The sequence below is a fragment of the Crinia signifera genome, chromosome 2 (genome assembly GCF_055691185.1).
Source record: "Crinia signifera chromosome 2, ASM5569118v1, whole genome shotgun sequence".
Lineage (NCBI taxonomy): Eukaryota > Metazoa > Chordata > Amphibia > Anura > Myobatrachidae > Crinia > Crinia signifera.
The window spans coordinates 388,129,406-388,152,524 of record NC_139218.1 but is presented as its reverse complement, the minus strand read 5'-3'; the positions used below and the strand labels follow the sequence as shown (position 1 = coordinate 388,152,524).

At 40.9% G+C, this 23,119-nt stretch overlaps 1 protein-coding gene across 15 annotated transcripts in view; it reads right to left on the bottom strand.

The window, feature by feature from the left end:
- SYTL2 (synaptotagmin like 2) overlaps positions 1–23,119 on the bottom strand; it is a 102,773-nt gene that overhangs the window by 17,621 nt on the left and 62,033 nt on the right. For 5 of the 15 annotated variants that reach the window (XM_083170285.1, XM_083170289.1, XM_083170288.1 and 2 more), the window contains exons 7-10: positions 21,378–22,142; positions 19,598–19,663; positions 11,275–14,082; positions 4,695–8,432 (exon numbers count right to left, since the gene is read on the bottom strand). In XM_083170285.1, coding sequence (XP_083026411.1) covers positions 4,695–8,432; positions 11,275–14,082; positions 19,598–19,663; positions 21,378–22,142 — 7,377 coding nt within the window. Of the gene's footprint in view, positions 1–4,036; positions 4,121–4,694; positions 8,433–11,274; positions 14,083–19,597; positions 19,664–21,377; positions 22,143–23,119 lie in introns of all 15 variants that reach the window. The other 10 variants (XM_083170295.1, XM_083170293.1, XM_083170294.1 and 7 more) reach the window with 9 other exon arrangements.

The window sequence follows — 23,119 nt, the reverse complement described above, 5'->3', positions numbered from 1 at the left end:
AAAAAAGGGTACTTGTTTCCTAGCACGGCGCCACCGATTTTGATCGTAGTGCATCTTATGCAATCGCTTCGCATGCAATATAGCGGCATGCGATGCGATTTTAATTGTACAAGCACCCTAATGGGTGCTTACAATGTTAAATGCACCCCCATTGTCAACGCCACCCCAGATCGTGGCAAGCGGCGACGGTACGCGTCCTCCAAACTTTTCATACCCCCACTATCCACGTCGGTGTGGAGTTGATTTTAGATAGTGTGGCGAGCGCAGCCCAAAGCGTGGCGAGCGCAGCGAGCCCTGCGAGGGGACACGGATTACTTCACATGTATTCCTCGTCCGCTCGCCATGCTTCGGGCTCGTATTCAGCTTCGGGCTCGGTGGCTCGCCACACTATCTAAAATCAACTCCACGCCGACATGGATAGTGGGGGTAAGAAAAGGTCGGAGGACACGTACCGCTGCGCTCGCCACACTTTGGGTTGGCGTTGATAGTGGGGGTGTTGTTGACAATGGGGGTGCATTTAACATTGTAAGCACCCATCAGGGTGCTTGTACAATTAAAAATCGCATCGCATGTCATTTGCTGGCATGCGATATTTCATTGTACAAGCACTCCTGTTAATTTAACAGGAATATCGCATCGCATACCACTAAGTATGGAATGCGATGGGCGCCATGCTAGGAAACAAGTACCGATAAAAGTGCAGCACATACTAGTGGAAAGGGGTTAATGACAAACCTAGTACAGGTTACATACAGTGCACATTATGTATCCCAATGAGAAAGTAGTCAGACAGCTTTATCATTACTTACCCTAGTAACCAGGGCCATGTTAACATATAGGCACACTGGGAAATTGCCTAGGGCCCCACAATTCTAGGGTCCTTCAAGCAACGACGGGTGGTGATCATACAAGCCAAACGGCCCAGCAGGATTATCAACTTGCCTTCCAGCCAGACAGTGAACGGCTCTCAGCATGCTGATTGGTGCATAGCCATCAACCAATCAGAGTGCCGACAGACATTTACTACAAAGAAGCTTGGCTCATGCAAATGGTTGTGTAGGGGCCCCAGAACATTGCTTTGCAGGACAATGCTGGTAAGACGGACCTGCCAGTAACCAGCCTTCTTTATCTCGCCACAGTGACCTGCCTCACCCCCTCTCTCCTCTCCAGTACTCAACCAGTCTCACCCCCCTCGCTCTCTAGCCCACCCCAGTTGCCAGACAGACTCACACCTTTCTCTTACCCTTGGAGGCCAACCAGTCTCAATGGCAACCTGCCCTAGTTGTCATGTAGCCTCAATCCTCTATTGACCCAGTATTCAACTAGCTTTTTTCTCATCCTTGTCCCAGTAGTTAGCAAGTTGCACACAAATTTTCCAGTAGGTGGCCTCGGATCTGTCAGTTGACTGTCAGATGCTCATGTCCCTCCCGCCCTAACCTATTCCAACCTCAAACCTCTCTTGTCCCAGTAGTCATCCAGTCTTTCAACCTAGTAACTGGCTTGTATCACACCTCTCTGCCACAGTAGGCAGCCCAACACCTTCCCCACCATACTAGCCAGTCAGGCTCACATATCTCTTCAGTCTTTCATCCACCACTAGGTAGCCAGTCTCGCCACTCTTTCCACCACTAGATGGCCACTTTCTCCTTTCTTAGACAGTAGTAGCCCAGCCCCGGTAGCCTAACAGCCTCCCTTCTTCCCACACACTTAACAGCCAACCAGCCTTTGTTGCTGCCCAGTAGCTAGCCAGTACCATCTGTCTCTAGACCCATTAAGCCAGTCGGCCTCACTTCTCTCTGCCCCTGTAACCAGTCTCTTACCACTATTATCCAGCCAGTTTCGCCTTTTTATACTCCCAGTAGCCAAACCATTCACATCTTCTCTCATGCCAGTAACCCAGCCAATCTCACCCTCATGAATATAGCTGTGTCCACCATATTGATCCACTTTATCTTAGCCAGCTGTGATCACTAGAGAAGTCACAGAAATGCACATAGGTGTTTTACCAGAGCGGCTATACGGTAAAACATAGCATGCTCAAATTGACCCAATCCTTCCTATTGTAGCAAAGCTCTTTTATGTACCATGTGGCCTTTTCTGAAGCAGCGGCAAGAGTGAAGTGAGCCGGTGGTGACGTTGACCATTAACCAATCACCTTCGAAGTAACATTTATCAAGTGAATTCTATAAGATTAAAGTTGCAGCTGATTGGTTGCAACTTCTCCACTCTTTTCACTGCTTTAGGAATAGACCCCCAGGTCATCTCCCCATATAGTGAACATTGACCTCAGCATTGACCTCTCTTTTCTCTGTTCCTACCACAACAAACTGAACTGGTGAGAGACCGATTAAGTTGCATGCTTAAATTGTAACCTTTTGAGGGGGCAAGCATTGGCAAGTGCATACACACTTGGCGATGCCAGCTCCGAGGTGAGCGATGGCCGAGGGAGTGATGGGCAAGCTGCCGCTGCAGCACAGCTGTCATTAACGATGACCTCCCTCGTCCGGACATGCTGGATGAGGAAAAGGGGACGTTAACGATGCGCAGGAGTGTACACACTAGCTCCTTTCTATGCGATATTGTGAACAATATTGCCTAATGTGTATGTTGGCGTAATACTTACAGAAGGGTATCCGGTCATTGGGTTAAACATGCTAAAGGTCAACATACATTGGGGTCCACCACTAGAGGTCAATGCATGAAATAGGTCGGCATGGTCATAGTTGACAGGGTTGGACGGTCAACACAAGCATTAGGTAAAAAGGTTGACAACAGGCGGTATTTCATGCCCCCCCCCCATCCATTAGGATGTGGAGGGAGAATAGAATAGTGTGCCTGAAGCATGGCGAACGCAGTGAGCCATACGAGGGGACGTGGTACACCGATACGTTGTCCGTGTTGACTATGTAAAAAAAAAAACATTTCGACCTTTTGACTGTCGACCTAGACACGGTCATCCTAATTCTTGTGTTGACCTATTTCCTGTGTGTCAACCCAATATATTTCGACCCCATGTCCCATCCCCTTACTGAAGTATAGTATTATTATTTTTTCCCCTAGCAACCAATAGATTTAGCAAAATCTTTAGAACTCTGTTACAATTTTGATTTCCCAGAAAATTTAGGGGCCGATATTTCAAAGGAGATAAAAAGGATGTTATCATCATTGAATATACAGAACGGTCACATTAAAATGAACCTATTTATAGAAAAAAAAAACACTTAAAAGAATAAAAAAAAAAATACAAAAACCCAAGTAATGTTTATTTTAAATATGTTGCCATGCATTTTAAAATTATGACATTTTCTCAATTACCATTACTACACATACTACTCTTAGGCACTAAAGGAATAGAAGAGCAAACGTTTGCTTGGATGGCGCTCAAAGATGCGGTGCATAGTTCTCTAACAAAATCAGGAAAAAAAAAAAAATTCTTAAAATTCTAAATTCAGAATTATAAAAAGGCAGATGACAATCCGCCCAGAGATGTGCCAGCCTATAGAATAATTATCTTTTTTTTTTTTTTTTTAAGTAAACAAAGATGTAATAAATGTGGGTGGGGCTATGAATGTAACAAAAAGGGGAGTGCAAGTTATTATTGGTTGTGAAAGAAATTAAAAGGGTGGGTCCCTCCTAAGCGGAGAAATCCCCTCGGCAGGTGTCAAACCAAATCTAATATATAGATAACTACAGAACTGGTCGTTATTTATCCGTTTTGTGTAGTAGAATAACTGAGAAAATGTCATAGGCTTAGGTATAAACATAACTTTGTAACATGCGAGAGTACCAGTTGATGTGACCAGAGTCATCAGCCTCTGCAGCCTAATGGACTCCCAAACAAGTAAACAATTGACGTTTTGTAATAAAGGCTCGTAACGAAACGTCTCTGGTGCCATCAATATGGGTAGCGTCAGGAGACTGGGCGCTAGAACCCGCTAGAAGCCTGGTCAGCTACAGGAGTTGTTAGTGGAGCTAAGACAATGCATGTTAGCTGGTTTAGTATGGCCTTATGACAGCACACATGCTACATCCTCACTTGTACTTGTGGGGGAAACCTCCCGTATAGATTTAGTTGCGCTCCTTTTCAATGCCCTTAAAACAGGGTTTGAGTCTTCCATACCTGTCATAAAACAAAGCCGGTGAGCGCGCTACGAAAGGAATTCAGGCCTGATACACTTCTAAACACAGCGACAAATCAGTTCGAACACTTATTTCTAAAGACTACAACAAATGAGATTTCCATAAATATATAGAGAATGTCTACTACAACGATATTGTACACACCCTCATGCAACCTTTGATAAAATCATTACGTCCTCTTTTTTCCTTATTTTTTTGTCAAGGCCTGGATTTTAAAAAGACCTTTGATACTACATAGTTCAACTCTGTTCAGCGCAATGGGTACAATTATGAGCAGAGCACTTCTATGTCCTATCCAATGGGCATGATAAATTTAAAGCTTTACTTAAAAAAACATAGAAGAAAGCCACTGAAAATAGTAAATGGGATGCTTTTTTTTAGCAAAAGTTGCAATAGAACATATGAAAAACGGTAAAATAAAAATGTTAGATTTCCTAGAAAATCATTAAATTCCATAGAAATTTGAGTAAGGACTTTGTGATGTGGACAAGAGATAACATAACATTATTATACAGTGAGCATTTAAAAACGGTGAAAAAAAAATAAAAACCTACATCTTTCTTCGTCGACTCCTGAAGTAATATATCCGAAGCGATTAAAATCAATACTTTTGGACATTTCCCTTCTATATGGTGCCTCGAGATAAAGTTCCAGCGTACTCCTCCGTAAAAAACTGCTTTTTTCTTTCACAGGTGTGCTCTGTTTCAAGGATGTGAAGGCCATCTGCGGTTCTGAAGTAGATTCCTGAATTTCCTCAAATTCAGCAGGCTCCATTTTTTCTTGGACAGAAACGTACGTTTCCTTAGGAGGAATTGCTGAAACCTTATTTACTACAAAAACATCTTCATTCAGTTTGGGCTGAGACTCACTTGCAGTCACGTGATTAGGAGACTCGTTTCCTACCAATCTTCCTTCCTCCTCCTCCAGGGTCTCCTTCTGAAGTTTTTCTAAGCTTTTAGCAATTGATGGAATTCTCTTTGCTGCATGAGCTTTCTCAATTGTTTCTTCTACTTCCTGTACCAAGATATCCGGAGCCTCTCGTTCAGCTGGCATGGTCTCAGGAGAATCCAAAGTTGAGTTAAAAGATTTAAAGATGGTGGTCTTTGGTTCATTAGTATATAAACAAACACCTGATTCTTGCCCACCTTGAATTTTCTGTGTTACATTGTCCATGTCCTCGGTGTCCGTAAGAGTAGGCTTTACATCCAATGCCTCCTCATAAAGCTTTTTCAGCCGCTCGTCAAAGTGAAAAAACGGAGTTCTGGATAGAATAATCGGACTCTGAATTCTTTCTACAATTTCTTTTTTACTCTGCACTACTTGTGGAGCAATCTTTCCATTGTTATCATTTAATCTGGCCAATGGGTCAGAAACTTCTGTTTCCTTGGCTAAAGAAACATTTAGTTCAGACGTAGGCTCTTCAGAAAGTAGGTTTGAGGATTCAAAGGATACATTTCTCGGGTTTTCCTCAACTGATTGACCAGGCATGGAAGCATGTGGAAGATCAGCAGAACGTTGTGCGACTGAAGACAATTTTAGGTTATCTATCTTTTTTGATGAAATATTCAGTATTATCGGCTTGTAGGATGTGTATTTTTTATCTGTACTTAAACTTCTTTGGACTTGCAATGAAAATGGACTGCCATTTTCATTGGAAGAGACTGTTAAGCCTTCACCAATGTGCTGGACAGGTTCCTGTATCTCGATCAATTTATCCTTGGACAGATTATTATTTGGGGTAATAAGTGCATCCAAAGATTCATTGTAAAGATTTTGCAATCCTCTATCGAAGTCACTGAAACTCTTTTTGGGTGGAACTACAGTTTCTTCGACATTCTCATTAATAGGTTCTTCACTGGAATCAAACGACTTATCTTTCCATATAGCATAGACACTTTCTGATTGATCTTTCTCAGCAGAGTTTGGTGGATATTGAGATACATCAGAATCTACAGGCGACTTCAGACTACTGTCAAACCCACCCTGTTTTACAAGAATTTTGGGTGGAATGCCATCATTTGTTACATTAGAATACATATGCTCTCCATTTTCTTCATCTTGGCACTCCAGTTGACTTAATTTTTGTAAATTCAATTTAACTTCAACCCTTTCTGGGGCAAAGGATTTCAATACAACTTCTGAAACCTCTGTCAACTGCTCAGACGGCATTTCCTGATCAGTTATGGATGGAATCTCATCAGAGGCTGCACCATAAGTTTTAAGACCATCCTCAGGTTTGGATTCTTGAACCTTGCTCTCACATCTATTCTGGTTACATGGTGTAATTTCAGTTCCATTGCATTCGTCGGGTCTAGAATATCTATTGTTGAATTTATTTAGGTTTGGATCGATCAAAGGATTTTCTATAGCTTCTGGAATTTCAACACTTTTTTCTTCCAAACTAGGATCTAGGTCTTTTAGGTTTTTGGGTGGTAGTGAAGTAACCAGATCAGGCTCTTTAGTAAACTCTTCTCTATCATCTTCACTGCTAGTGTTAGATTTTTCTTCATCATTTAAAATGTCCACTGCCTGTGTAGGAACAGGTGTATCTTGCTTTATTTCTAATGGTGTGCTAGAAGTACTAAAAGGCAAACCAGGAGTAGCATTCCCAAATTCACATTCTACAGAAGGGGACCTATCTACTGACACCTCTTCATTTAGAGCATTTATTTTAGTTTCTTGCAATGATTCATTTGGATCTGTCGTATTAATTCCTTCAACATTAAATTGATTAGGGATAGATACTTTATCTTTACTGTCATGTATAGGGTCATATAATTCAAACTGAGAACTATCGGTCGTATCGTCTCGAATGTCCTCTAAACTTTTTGAAGCTAGCTTAGTTTTAATTTTTGCTATTAATGAATCCTTGCTTCTTATATCAGGACTGGACTTAAACTGCCTATTTGAGGTTCCGGACAATGCTTGAATTCGTGGGTTGATACCCTTTGAAGTACCATCCACACTCCAGAAGCTTCTTAAGCTTTGGAAGTTGAAAGGTTTTTGATGGTCATTTCCAAATTCATTTGTTTTCTGCCCAAGTGAAATGCTTCTCTGGGGAGCATTGCCCTCCGGACCTGTGAACAGTTTGTTTTCAGAATAAAAATTAAACGTGGGCCTCGTCCTAAAGTCTGGTCTGGGATCTGCTACAGAGGAAATGTTTTCATCCTCCAAGCTTCGGTTCTTCATTGATGATCCACCTGGATGACCTTTTACCACTTCTTTACTTTTCTCATTTTCCCAGAATGATTTCAGTTGCTCGATAGGGGATAACGGGCCATCGTCCTCTTCCAACATAACTTTTTTAAAAGTCACAATGCTTGAACCATCCTGATCATCACTGTCAAAAGAACTGCTATTTGGAATAATTGGCTGTTCATTTGTACTAAAAGTACGCTTTAAGACTACATTTTTTGTTACAGGCGGAGATGGCTTTTCCCCTTCCCAGAATTGTTTAATATCAGAGACTTTCTTTTGTGGAATGTTAAGTTGTTCTAACTCCTGATTTTCAGAATTTTGGAGAGGATAATTTGGTTCTAAAATAGTAGGTCCTGATAAAGTTACCTCAACCTCTTTCTGCATTTCATCCTTACTATCAATTGGAGTTTCTCCTGCCTCGGCCTGAACAAGTATTTGAGACTTTAACGTGCTGGCTTCCAGTTCAACATTTATACCCTCATCGCGGTTTTCAAACACATCTGGCTTTTTTTCCATCTGTAGATCTTTTCCCACAAAAGCATCATTGCCAACGTGGCTACTAATCTTTCCACAGCCACCCCCACTCTTTCCAAATTCCAAGAGATCTTCAGCCTTTGAATGAGAATCGACCTGTTTAAGTGGAATGGAGTCCTCTTCCTTTGGGGTGACTGGCATCATAAATTCAGCATTCGGTATAGTTGATTGATCAGTACCGATATTCTCAATGTTGCCTATTAATTTTGAATGAGGGTCCTCAACCATTTTAGGAAGCACAGATTCCTCTGCTGTTAAACAACCACTTACTACATTCTCAACACCAGCTCCAGATTCATCTTCACTTGTACCAACAAGTATTTGTTGTGGACTATTTTTTGCTTCCTCGGTCAAACCTACCGATGGTGACTGTTCATCACCAGTGTCAGAACTTCGACTAAACCAATCTAGAACTTTACTTATGGATTCATCCTGCGCCTTCATAACCTCAAATGTATATTTATCATGGCTGGATGATGCGGAGTCGCTTGGGCTAATTGCCAGAGCTGGCTTACCTGGCTCAGAGTTTGATACTCCAGTAGAACTTTCTGGCATCTTATCTGAAATAAAAAAAGAAATAAATGCCTTTCTAGAAGTATTATGTAAAAGAAGGGTTTCTGCTTAAAATCGCTGTCTTGTTAAATAAAAAATAAATAAAAAAACCGCTATAGGTCCTGTACAAAAACTTGAGCCAGCTGAGCATTAAACTAGAAAGCAAAATCAAATTAAGTTATTATTGTGAGCAAAGTATAGTCCTATTCTGTGTTCCTGGCTTGCAATGGTTAAGATTGAGTAGACGGAAGATGATATAGCAGTGACTGTCGCCAAAAATGCCAAACTCAAAACCCAGCAATTTGGAAAAGGGCACAACAGAAACTGCGGGTGATGTGTAGTGTGCTGATAGTGGGAGCTAAAAAAATAAAATTTAAAAAGTGTAAAATCCACCATAGGCCTGTGCATTGGGCCCAGACCTCTCATTGTGTACGGGGTGGGGGGGGGTGTTTTCATAGTAAACGTGTACACCTTCCTCAGGTCAACATTCCTACTGCTCTGGCTCTTCCTGGTAACTCTGGGCTATGTAGGTATCAAGGGTTAGGTATAGCTTACAAAAATGCCTAGGCAGACAGTCATTAGGTCGACAAGAGCTTCTCAAGATTTTTTGGGGTGTTAAGGTGCATACACACTGTACAATTTTTTTTGACCAATTTGGTTGAAAGACATTTCCTTTGAACCCAGTGTCCTGGACGAAAGATGTTGACAAAAGATACTGACAACAAACAAACGAGGAATGATGATGCGTATACCCGCCAGTTGTTCATCAAGATTGTTGGTCAACTGTGCATGCAGCTCAATTTGAATATCTTTCAAAAAGAGCCTATATATAAAGTGTAGCTAGATCTTTCGTCTGTCGTCAATATCTTTCATCAACATCTTTCATCCAGGACACTGGGTTCAATGGAAATGTCTTTCAACCAAATTGGTCAAAAAAAATTGTACAGTAGTAGTGTGTATGCACCGTTAGGGTCAATACCTTAGAACATGGACACCCAATTAGTATACCACTTGTCTGGCCAGGCTACACTTGCCGAACTTTAATGTTCCCAAATCGGAGTACACGTGGATGCGTAAGTATTAAATATTCCAAAAATTGGAAAAAAAAAAAACCCTGAAAAACTCATGGCAACCTATGACCATTTGTCGACCTTTGCCAATATCGAACTTTGGGTTTCGGCTATAACATGGTCAGTCATCTGAATACCCTTTAAAAAGTGTGTTCGAGACAGTGATAAGGACCAATGGATCTGTATTAAGTTATTGATTTGCTTTAATATTAAACTAGCTCAATTAATTGTATTGTTAGCAAGTTGTGCTTATCAATGAATAGAATACAATACTACAATAATTAGTAAGTGTAGTTATTTATGTAAAGTTAGCACACAGTAGTTAAAAAAAAAAAAACATAAAAAAAAAAAAACATGTAAATCTCGTACATAGTATAGGACCCCAACCCATGTTGCAATCCAAGAAATTAAAATTACCTGTGATTAAAAGGAGACACAAAAGAACACAACAATGTATATCTAATACTACCTTGTTGTGGCAATAAATTAACTGGAACAAGGTTCAGTATAAGTGTACATGAATCAGCATATAAAAATATTTAACAATGATTAATACGGGGAGTAGAGACCGGTTTTGTACTGTGGCAAATTAGAAATATTACTAAAGTTCTGGTGTCAATATTAAAGGGCCAAATATAAAAGGTTTAATGTATGCCACAAACACAGCTAACATGAAAGCCATCTAAAAATCATTAGAGAGAATATAAGCAACAATTAAAATACGTACTAAAATGCCAGATAGGTTATGTTTATATATTATGTAATTCTGTAATATGTTATAAGGTGTTAAAATTCAAATGAACTACTTGGCTTAATTATACACAATAATGTGCAAGCAACAGTTATACAGGTTAATGTGAATAAACTGACCAATAAAAGTTAGGCTAATGCAGAACGGCCAAATAATTTCCTTTCTTTATAACAAAAAACTGGCATACGCCAGATTGGAAATATTCATTATATAATCAAGAACACAGAAAATAATTTAAAAGAAGTTTTAAAATGAAAAAACTTTAGGTGCCACTATCCCAGAATTAATGGCTATTGGGTTAAAAAAAAAAAAAAAGGTCTAACATTGATTAAATAGCGCAGCAACCTGTAGAAACAAAATTTTGGGATTATAGCTTTCAAACAACAACAGCAAAAACACATACAAATAAAAAATTATATACATTTTCCTTAAGGAATACCCCCCAACAGATCTAACCAATAACAAGAGACTGAGATATCTCGGATTGACTGGTCTAAAATATTCAGACACAACTGTAGAAACAGCCGCTTGAGGATTTTTGCAGGGGGGCGAGACAACTGTCTACTACACTAGTGGGCCACCAAGACATCAGATTTTCTAGGGTGAAACACTGAATAGCGAGATCTCTACAAAGCTGAAACAGGGATTTTCAGTGCGAGATACCCTGTTCTATGAGAACCAGGGTGAGTGCACTAATGTAGGAGAGGAAAATGGAAGACGGTGGACATCTATTTTTGAGGACAAAAATATGCTTTTTTGAGATGAACACTATTTTCAATACTTAAAGCCTAAGTACTGACAAGAAAACACTGCCAGGTACTGTATTACATAGATTTGGCGGGCATAAGAAGATGATGATGATGAGAATGATAATAATAATAATAATCATCATTATTAATACAGTCTGTGGCATGGTGTCTATTTCCTATTTTCTTATAACGAACCATTAATGTTTTGTTCCTTATCTAAGCGCCCTACTTAATGATATCCCAAACATAACCCGAACAAAATAAAAATAAAAATTCTCACATAGCGCATTTCTTGCACTTCCTTGGTAAAAGCCAGATTTATCAGCAGGATATTTTGGCAGCTCCTCAACCCGAGAATAGACCGGGGGCATTTGTTCATTGGAATCCTTCTGGTTACTCCATGGAGAAGACTTGTTCATTGCAACCTCATTTGTTTTCTCAGCATCGTGTGGGTCATAACTATACCTAGGTATTGATTCAATGCTAGGGAATACTGTTTTAGAAATTATTTTTCTGTTTGGAAACTGTGGAACTACAACGGTGTCACCGATTGATACATCTTCCGGGTCTTCTGAAACCGTGTCTGCTTCGTCTTGCAGACGCTTTAACTGATTTTGAAAGTCACTATTTTCTTGGGTTTCAACAATGGTCCTCTCTATGGTTTCCTCTTGTTCCAGTTGTAGGTTTTTCGGAGTGTTAACATTGTGTTTTGGCAGTTCTATTTGAAATACAGGTATTGGTTCCTTGTAAGAGCCCTTCATTGGAGACTCCTCAACTTCTGCTACAGATGTTACAGCTCTGTTTGAATATGGCAACTGCAGATGAGGTGGTTCCTCCTCTGTAGGAGACAGATCTGTAGAAGATTTAATATAAATGTTTTGTTCTGTAGGCTTGTTGGCCTGCAAAGTTGGTTTAATGTTTGGCTTTTGCTCCACTATTTCATTGATGGATTGTGCTTCAAGTTCTAGTTTCTTTAGTGCAGAACTGAGGTCACTTTCAACATTTGTCACTTTGGTGTTTTCTATAGTTTCTTCAACCTCATTTGGCACTTCGGCAATATTGTCATTGCCGGGTGGAAAGTACCTTGGAGCTTGATAGGTTAAAGACTGTTCTATGGGTGACTTGAACTGGCCATTATCTTCAGTTGAGCCAATGTGCTCAAAACCAATTTTATAAGATGACTTAACAGGGCTTATGGAGTTTAGTGCGATTTCTTCATCATGAAGGTCCTGATTTTCTGTGGGAAGGAGAGGTGGTTTAGATGCTTCCATTTCTAGCTTATTCAGAGACAAAATAAACTCCTGTTGGTCTGAACTTTTGGGGACAGTAGACTTCTTGATGACCTCCTCTGGTTCATTTGCATCTTCCTCAGATAGGTCTATATTAGGCAGATTGGATTCATCTGTTTGGTGTTCTATCGGGGAATTGAACTGGCCATTACCTTCATTTGAGCTTATGCGCTCAAAACCAATTTTATAAGCGGACTTAACAGGACTTACGTTGTTCAGTGTGATTTCTTCATCATCAGGAAGGTCATCCTGATTTTTAGCGGGAAGGAAAGGTGGTTCAGAGGCTTCAATTTCTAGCTTATTTAGAGACAAAATAAACTCCTTTTCGTCCTGATGTTTGGGGGCAGTTGACTTCTGGATGAACTCTTCAGGCTCATTTGCATCTTCCTCAGATAGGTCTCTATTGGGCAGACTTGGTTCTCCTGTTTGGTATTCATGAGGCATGGCATATTCTGCCTGGAGTTTCTCAAAACTGATATTGAATGCACTTTCCGCCTTTGCTGGTGCCACGGTTTTGGTGATAGTTTCTTCAACTGGTTCTCCTACATTGTGCTCAGACTGTACATTACGCATCGCTGGTATGTCCCAAACTATAGGTTCTGTTACTTTCCCAGCAGAAGGCATTTTACTTCTTTTTAGAACTTGTTCAAAAAAACTTCTATCTGTAGGATTAATATTGACAGCAGGAGATGTATTTTCCATGGAATTCAGGGAAACCGCAGAAATTTCCTTGTTCCGCAACTTTTCTGGCTCTGTAATCCTGGGAGATTCCAAAGCTTCAATTTGGAGCTTCTGACGTGTAGTAGCAAAATGCTCAGTGTTGTTTTTATTGGCTGATGAGATCTTTACATTTTCAGTCACTTCTTCACTAGGATCAAACTTTTCTTTGCTGTGATCCACTTGATCGACTCCATAAACTGTGGGGGTTTGAGCTAACCAGGAGGCTACTTTCTGAGAGTTTTGTTCCTCCTCAGAAAGGCTGTCAAATGTGTTAGGGAGTATGATGTCATCTGCTAGGATCTCTTTGGAGTTTCTTTGCTTGAGATCAGCTTTGGTGGGCTTGTTCCTGATTAAGTTGTCTGTGGGGCGTTTATTTGGCGATGTACCAACATCTGCTCTCTGCAAATTTCTCTCTTCTACATTCCAGAAATGCTTTAAGCTTTGGAATTGCTCAGGGTCGGACATCTGTTGCCTTGGCAATTCATTCATCCTCTCGTTCAAAGACATTACTTTAAAGTTGGCCGACTTTAAAGTTGGCCCAGCTGGCCTATCATTAGCATTGCGTGTATTTTTGAGTAAGAGAGACTCGTACTTAGCTTCTCTTTTGTTCTCTCCAGGGAAATATTTTGAATTGACCTCATTTTCTGGATATGTATTTGATAGCCTGTGTTCCTCCCTGACATCAACTTTGGGTACTTTTTGCACTGCATCTCTAGATGTTTTTTGTTGCTCAGGGTCACCAATAGTTTCTTTGTTTTCCAAGATAAATGGTCGTCTCCATGTTGCTACAGACATTGTATAGTCATCGTCATATTGAGACTCTGCCATTGTCTTATTTTCATGGTCATAGTAAGGAGACTCAACATTTGCTACTCTTTCTGGAGCCAAAACCTGTTCTCTGGTAAATTTCTGGTTCTCTTCAGGTTTCCTAGTTGGGTAGCGGGGTTCAAAGTTTATTTTACCACCTCCACCATAGCTCTGTCCAAACACCAGTGGTTTTTCATGCTGGTGTGCATTTGAAGTCTTCTTCCTTTGGCCAGGGAACCTTGGTTCCAAGAGATCATCTTCATTAGCAAGCACTGTGGGAAAACCAACATTAACTGTATTTCCAGATGCGACATTTCTAATACAACGCATAGTGGGGCAGATGTTCTAAGCCTTAGAGTGTGATAAAGTGAAGAGAGATAAACTACCAGTAAACTCCAGTCATTTTTTTTTTTTTTTTTTTTTAATATACCCTGTAATATGACAGTTTATCACCCTCAGAGGCTTGGTACATCTCCCCTTAAGCATTTTATTTAACATTAGTATGCAACAGGGGGTAAATTTACTAATCCGATTTTTCGGGGGCATTTTGCAAACCACCACAGGTACAACTTTCAGGTTTTAGATTTAGCAGACTTGGAGGGTTAGAAGTGAAAGCATCGGCAGTGTGTAGAGGTTTGAAAAACACTCAACCAAATCAAGCTAAAAACATTGGTGAAGTCGGATAGTAAACATCTGGCTTTTCCAAATACAGTCCTTCCAGTCCAGTGCCGTATAGTCGGCAGATGCAGGATTAACAATTTTAATGAGCCCTATTTTAGAATTAAATTAATTTTGTGGCATCTGTTCAAATATAATTAAAGTAGTGCCCCTTCCTCTGATAGCATACATTAGTTCTGCTCTCCAATGAGCGATGTCCTTTATATATATAAAAAAAAAAAACACAACACCTTTGTGGACAAGATTCTGGTAGCCAGACAGCCAATTGCATATATCCGATATAACAGGTTATCCGATTGGCTGAGTGGTATAAGTCCCACTCCCGATTGCTTGTCTATGCATTCAATAGGTATTTTTGTTTTGTTTTGCAAGATTCTGATTGTATTACAATGGGCTGAGATGGAAAGAAGATTCTATATTAATTTTTTTTAAATGGGGAACTAATTTAATTTTTTTTTGTCATTAAGTGACTATTTTTATTATATTACCAGATGGAGGCATTAAAAATAAATAAATAGAAGAGCACAAGATAGATGTAATTACAAGTGTAGGTACTAGTTGAAAATTTACCCGACTACCCTCCATGATTATGTACTGGGCCAGGCCTTTCTAGGTGAGAGACACAAGTATTTTTGCTGCCCCAAAAGACCAGCCCATGTGGAGTTGAACTGGACCGGAAGTAGAAGGATTTTTTTTTTTTATAGATAATGGCTTCCTTTTATCTATTTCTTTTATAGGACAAAACAAAAACAAATAGAACAGAATTGTGTGATTTGTGCGATTCTTAACAGGTCAAGGTTTGTGGAAGTAGGTGGGATAATATTACTGACCCAGCAAAATAAATTAACTCACCATTTGCATTTTTAAAGACATCCACAAAACATGATCTGCCGCTGGAACCATAGGTGCCGATTCTGTGGGTGCTCAAGGGCCCGAGCACCCACAGAAATGGATGAGCACCCACGGGCCCGTGTCCCGCTGCTGGCCCGGCATATGTACTTGATAATTTGCGGCTGCAGCACCCACATTGCCGGACCCGCCACCTGGGAAACAGTATGCCAGGAAGAGTGTATTCTGTCCGTGGAGTACCTGCACTGTGGGGGCATTTATGTACCTGCATTGTGGGGGCATTTATGTACCTGCACTGTGGGGGCATTTATGTATGTGGAACTCTGTTGCTGTAATTTGAATATTAGAGACAACTGTGCTCCTTAATAAAAATTGGTATTATTTTGTGGCCACACCCCTTCTCCATGAAGCCATTCTATATTTTTGAGCACCCACCAGCAAAAACATAAATCAGCACCTATGTCTGGAACTGGAGGACTGGATAGCTTGACTTAGATTAGACAAATTTGTATAATTGCCATTTGGAAGAAAAAGCTGAAACAGCGATATCCGATTGTGTGGTTTTATAACATGCTCTTTCGTGTGTGGTTCCAAATCTGGCAATTTCCAGACCCCACATTAAATTGCCCCCAAAAATGGTTGGCTTTGCAAAACAGCACATTAGTAAATTCCCCCCCCCAAGTCATTGTACAGAAAAACAGCGGTATTGCACAGTCCAAGAAAAGAAAATTAAATTGCAAATTGAGATATTCCCAAGCAAAAACATTCACTCACTTTACATACATAACCAAGATTTATCCCATCCCAAGCTAAGTCCCATTTTTTGGAGTATTTTTTTTTAAATAATTCTCTGCCAAAAATGCCCTATAATATCACCCTAGCTCTCTACATAAAAACATCCTAATCTCTCAGTTGTAAAAACAACAGCAAGTGGATAGAAGTTATAAAAAAGGAGCTTGCAACTTGATCCCAGTAGGGGTCGCTAGCTCACCGCATATGTGCCCTCCCCGCTAACAACATTCTCCGTACAGCCATCTAGATGAACGCTTCTGAACATTCCTGGGACATTGTGCAGTTGTGGATTTGCTGTGAATTATTCTACAGATGAAATTGCCTTATGGAGAACTGTAACTATTGAAGTTTATATATGTGAAACACCAGGCATCTGCATTGGGTCGACATGGTTTAGTTGAAATAGGTCGACATGCATGGCATGTCGAGAGGGTTGGACGGTTGACGGTCAAAAGGTTGACATGAGTTTTTCATTGTTTTTTTTTGTCCCAAATGTCGACAGTCAACATGAACACCATCGAGGTGCACTCAGCACACTACACCATTCTCCCTCAACGCCTTACTGGATAATAGGGAGTGAAATACCCACTGTCGGCACAGGACGGCTCGAGAAAAAAAAAAACGTGAACAACGCATGTTGACCTTTTGACAGTCGACCTAGCAAGCCGGTGAACAATAGACATTAGACATGTTGACTAATTTCATGTATTGTATACCATAATAAAACCCCTAATTAGATTTTGGGTGGTTGATATACTTTTGGACACTACTGATTGATTGAGGCTATGGTTAGCTATTTGTAATAAAAGGGAGTTTATAATGAGCCCCCCCCCGACCAGACAGTTTTGTTCGCGTCATGTAGTCTATGGTGGCGGTGGTAGAACGGCTGCATGTGTGTGATTTATATAGGTCTACAAGTGTGTGCACATTTGTTTTTTACCCCAGTGCTGCAGTCTGTAAGCCAGTTTGAATTGGTCCATTCATTTACTATGGTAGAACAAAGCACCAAACTGAAATTTCAGCTGTTTGACCTATAGCCATTCCCTTAAGTCCTCCTTAAAAAGAGGGGTCACGCTCCCTAATGGGAAAGGAGATCATTTTATACTGAAATTACTTTAGATTTGGAGTTAAAAGTATAGATCGACAGCAAAAAGGTGACATGGTTATGGTCAACAAGTTTTTCGTGATGTGTTCTTTCTTTTTTTTTGGGGGGGGGGGGGGAGGGGTGCCAAAAAAAAAAAAATCACCCCGAGTGTCGACCCAACCATGTCATCCATGGAATTCAGATTTTGGGTGTTGCTGGGTTAGAACCCCCTCATTTCCTGCACACAGTAGCTCCGCCCCCTAGGAACCAGTGACATCACAGGAGGCACCCCACACAATATTTTCTAGATTTAACTTTACAAAACCGTCCTAGAACTAAAAATATCAGACACATATGATCACGCACGAAGTACAGTTTTCTCCATATTAAACTTCAAAATTTGCAGCTGTACTGGAGAACACTGTCAGAAACGTATGATGGAAGGGGTATGGGTAATGGGGTAGACGCAATGAAGGTCGACACACATTAGGTTGACCACTAAATATCGACAGGGGTTAGGTGGACACAAGCATTATGCCGACATTGGAAAGTTTGGAGGGTTTTTTGCGTTTTTGTCCCGAATAGTGACGTGGACACTGTAAGTGTACCGCGTCCCATCAGATGGCTTGCTGCGCTTGACACACAATTATATTCTCCAACCATACCGTAATCGATATTAGGGTATGAAATAATGCCTGTCGGCACAAGTCGGCTAAAAAAATAAATAAACACGTGAAAAACTCATGTCAACCTTTTCACTGTTGACCTTCCCATTGTCAACCTAATACTTGTGTGTCGACCTTACTCACATCAACCTATGCCAGGTGTCAGCTAGTGACTGTATCTCAATGGAAGCGTATACCGGGCAATAATTTAGCAAGTCAGCAGTATTCCAGTTAACAGCTTACACTAACTAACAAGACAACATACAGTAAAGCAATACTAAATAAAAGGTTATGTTACAAAAAATAGATTATTTTTCTTTACAACATGAATCTGAACAGAAGAGGTCTGAGGTAAAATGGCGGGGGAAGCTATTCTCTTCTGCACAACAGACTTCCTGCAAGTAATTCCTATAAATAAATAAATAAATAAATGAAAACCTCTAAAATCCTGTAAATTCATGGGAATACTTAATCCTCGGATGCAAGCAATCATTTATGTCCCCTCATGGTTTGGGAACTTTTCCGCACATTGTTACATGTATGTTCATCTTGTATTTAAGGCTTTGTGGGCCCCTTTACCACAAAGTTTAATTTCTTCAGGCACTGAATGGCGCTACAACATAAGGGGGAGGCTACCAGGCACCCCAAAGGTTATTGGCTCTGTAAGGCTGAGTTTTTGTCTTCACAATTTCATTGGCTGGAGTTCAGCTGCGCAGTTTCCTTTTCCGCTTGCTTGTTGATTCATGGCAGTTTGTGATTCTGCACAGCGCAGAGACCCCGTTTTGAGCACAGACGAGCAGGTTTAATTGGTGTGCCGCTATGGGCAACGTGTCAAGAATGACTGAAATGTTGGTATGCACCAAGAGATGGATCCCCTGGGTTTGTTGCCATGCTCATTCGTAAGGCAGAATATTTGTATTGAGCTTCACTTTTTCTGCACGGTTCGTTTAAAGGTTAGCTGCCTTATAGAACGGAGGTCTTGGGTTCGATTCCCACCACAGTCATAACTGTGTGGAGATTGTACATTCTCCCCATGCTTCTCCGGGTTTCCTCCTGGTATTTTGATTTTTGTGCCACACACTCCAAAAACGTCTTGGCAGGTTATTTGCCTATCAGTACTGTGTGTGTGTGTTCGTGTTTTAAAGCACCGCTGAATGTGTGTGCACTATATAAATAAACGTAAGAATGTTTTGCCTAGCACACCTAGGGCTGGGTAGGCCTTTGCGCTATTATTTGTATGAGATCTTCCTACACCTAATGGGGGTTCTGTTCCCGCTACAAACTAAAAAATTGCCCACCTAAGCTGCCTCCCCAAGAAGCCATGTTTCCCTGAGGTAAAATGAACACAACTAATCTGCACTAACGCGGTTAAAAGCTGTCAGCCAGCACTTTGGGGTCCATAGGTCTATGTACTAAGCCTTGGAGAGCAAGAGATAAAGTGGATGCAAAAAAATAAAGAAATTCCAGACAACCAGTTCCTAACTGCTATTGTTCACACACAACCTGTGGTATGACAGTTAGGGGCTAATTGTCTGGTACTTTATCTTCCCACACAAATTAGTACATAGACCCCAAATATGCATCCGATAAATTATATGAAGTGCACCTGCCACATCAAAACTGTCTACCCCCACTTTGCTGTACTGCCTGACCCATTTTCCATTAACAACTACGTATTTCCAATTGCAGTCACACATTCACAGGATAGTAGGGTTTTACCTTGCGCTTGATCCCCCGAGAAGGACTTCGGAGACTTGTCCACAACGGCGTACAAGGGCTCTGTACCTGGTAAACAAACGGAAAAGGCATCTTCAAAAAAACACACAAGTGCGGCTGTAATAAGTGCTGCATGCACTATCCAAACATTATTATGGGCAAGATACAGGTTAGACATCAGTGAACGGAAACACACACAAGCAGTCATTATTTGTCTATTATGGAAAGGACACACATCATTTGGATTTGAGACTGTACTAAACAGTAGTGCATGCCTGGATTTCTGAATGCTGCTATTAATGTGCGGTTTGTATGCACAGACTCACGTTTCGCTAAATAAAAAAAATAGATCTAGATATAAAATGTCGATAAATATCTCATTTGCTTTGGCTCTTTTTTTCTATATGCTGAGCTGACATTAGGACCATGCCTGTAACATACTGTACTTTATACTGTACTTTATACGCTCTACAAATTATCATGGCAGCCTTTCTGGATAGTACACTCAAATTAATCCAGAATTCCAAATGTCGAAACGTCCCGACAGTCAGAATCCTGGGACGTTTTCGTCTGACCCGACAGTAACTTGACAGTCAGAATTCAAATGTTCTGACTGACGAGTGTTGGAAAGACCGTGAATCCGACTATTCAAGGCCATTTGACAAAAAAAAAAAGGAGGTTGGATCCGACAGCCTTCAATGCGCTTGTTAATGACAGCATTGAATAGGTAGGTGATGTATGGATATAGTTTTATTAAACGTTTTTTTATTGTAAAATCTGAATGTTTACAAACAGAAAGACAGAAAACCACAAGAGCTATAAAATCATTTACCAATGGACAAATATAGTCCAGTTAAATACTCATCAAAAAGGTACCGTCCCATCTTCCCAATACCTATTGGCCCTGATTCACGATCACTCAGAATGAGGCAGATTTTTGGGGGTCTGCCCATGCGCAGGCACGTATTTGCCCATGAATAGCTTTCGCGAGCTAGGACATCGCGGGGAGGGAGGGCCGGAGACGGCAACGGCGATGGACCATGGTGCATCCCCATGGGTATGTGGGAAGGCCAATTACTGTGGGACAATACAAGACTTCAGCCGCCCATCTCGTCTTCATCGTTGAGCTCGTAAATAAGTCAGTTTTCAATTTGCGAAGGGAGGAGAAATCATTCGATGGTTGATGACCATCAAATGAATTCTCCTGCTAGCGGAGGGTTGCAAGGGGAGGTGTTCTCATACACATCCCCACGCATGGTACCGAGGGGATTCAGCGGCGGGGAGGAGGGGGGGGGTTATTCGGCCAGGTGGAGTCTCAGGCTCCTGGTCAGCTACGATGTTTCGCAGCTTACCAAGTCAACCTGAAATCAGGGCCATGTTTGAATTATCAGCTTCAAATCAGCAAACAATATGCATTATATACACAAATATGTAAGTACATGCAAAAATCCTACCCACAGCATATACCTGCTAATATAAATAATCACTGGCTCCTCCTGTAGCAATATCACAATTGTTTTTAACCCTTGAATCAGGTTGAACGTACACTGTAAAATGCCTAGTATGGACCAAGAACGTACCACCCTACAATGCCTTTCACACAGGCGGATTCTGATTTTGCCCACTGAGAAACCAAAGCGTGCTGGTAACCATACCGTATCCCACCAGTTTCCTCACCACAAGTAGCCGCAGCAGGGAACTTCCCAAAATAGTCTGCAGAGAATGCCAGCATGCACAAATGTTGCATACCGATTTGCGATGCGTAGCATTCTTGATCCCTTACCATTGTATTCAACGCTTCGGTCAGGATGGCTTTCTTCCAAAATGTTCTTTTTTTTGTGATTGCTGATTTCTTCATCTGGGTGATAAAGAAGCCCTTCAGAATCCAAAGAAGAGGCTGTGGTAGGTGGTGTCTCTATACCTACTGGAAATATTGGTCTTTCCAGATAGTCATTTTGTCCAAGAATCTCAATCGAGTTATTATAATCCACGTCATAATGAGGATATTGAACTGGTATGGACTCGCTGTCTAAGTCACCGGAATATACTCCTGGTTCTAGGATACCAAATTCATCAGTCTCTCTCAAGCTGTAGGGCTCTGGCATTGGGGAAGGTGGTTTCTGGAGAACCTTCTCAGAGAACCTCACTTGTTTTTGTCTGTCCGGCGAGCCTTCGGAGGTTGCAAATTGTCCGTCAAATAAATAATTCTGACTGGCTTCGGGAATAGGAGAAACTGGCAGAACTATTTTGTTGGTCTCCACACTATGAGGTATTCTTATGCTTTCGGAGTCTGTGGAGCTGGAACTCGACCTGCGTTTTAATATACCTCGTCTGCTCGTACCATTGATGGAGTCCTCCCTTTTGATTGGAGACTCAGATGGTTGTGGGACCTGGCCATTGGTATAAAATGTTCTTGGCTTTGGCACCGGATGTGGTGGGTCAGGTTTTGGTGGACTGTCATCCGTGGACTTCTGCGAAATGCGCCTGCCTCCTGTTAGTTCTGGGTAAGGTAATTTCACACCGTATTTAATTACTGATGACATGATGTCTGAAAGAGACATGTAAATAAAAAGGGCAAGGATGAAATAAAAGGCCTCATGCATGACTAAAAAGCAATGCATTGATAAAAGTATAGAAGAGTAAAAGCGGATTTGCAAATATTTAAAAAAAGAAAGAAAAATAAAAAGCAGACAGAATTTTTATTTTTTATTTTTATTGGTTTCGAGAAGTAGTGATCATACAGATTACAATTTGGAAAAAAAAAAGAGCAGCAACGTAAAATGGCGGACAGATGGAAAACACATTACAGAGACAGAAACAAAGCATTGCACATACAGTTTAAAGTTTCAGTGTGTCAACAATTGAATTGTATTTTAGATCATAACCACCACAAAATGCTCTCATGAGTAGTCTAACGCAGGGGTTCCCAATCTTTTTTGATTCACGGCACCCTAGAGTATAAAAAAAAAATTCACGGCACCCCTAGGTCAAATTTTTTTTTATTAGATTGGGTTTATATGTGATTCTTAGGATCAGTTATGTGGTAAAGGGCAGGATTTGCTTCTGTTTATACACATTTTATAATTGCCAGCCACCAGCACTTGTTTTGCTCATAAATAATTAGCCATTAATAATTTTAATTGGTCCTGGACCACCAACCCAGGGCACCCCTGCAAGTGTCCCGAGGCACCCCAGGGAGCCACGGCACACAGTTTGGGAACCACTTGTCTAACGTATGAAAGGCACCGGCAGAGCCTAAAAGGAAGTCAGGAAGCCATTTTATTGCCATATGCTGAAGGACTACAACAAAATGGCAGATCCCAATTCTCCTGATTGAATTTCAGAGCTGGATTTAAACACCTACTGTATAACAAAACTGTTGTACTACCACAAAAATGCTAGTTATTCAGAGCCGGTTGCAAGGCAAAGGTCACCCTGCTCGCTGGGGATGGCTTCACGATGTAACCCCAGCAAAGCACTCGCAGCCCCCTGGCTGGGCAGCCTAGCTGCAAAGCAAGGCGCACA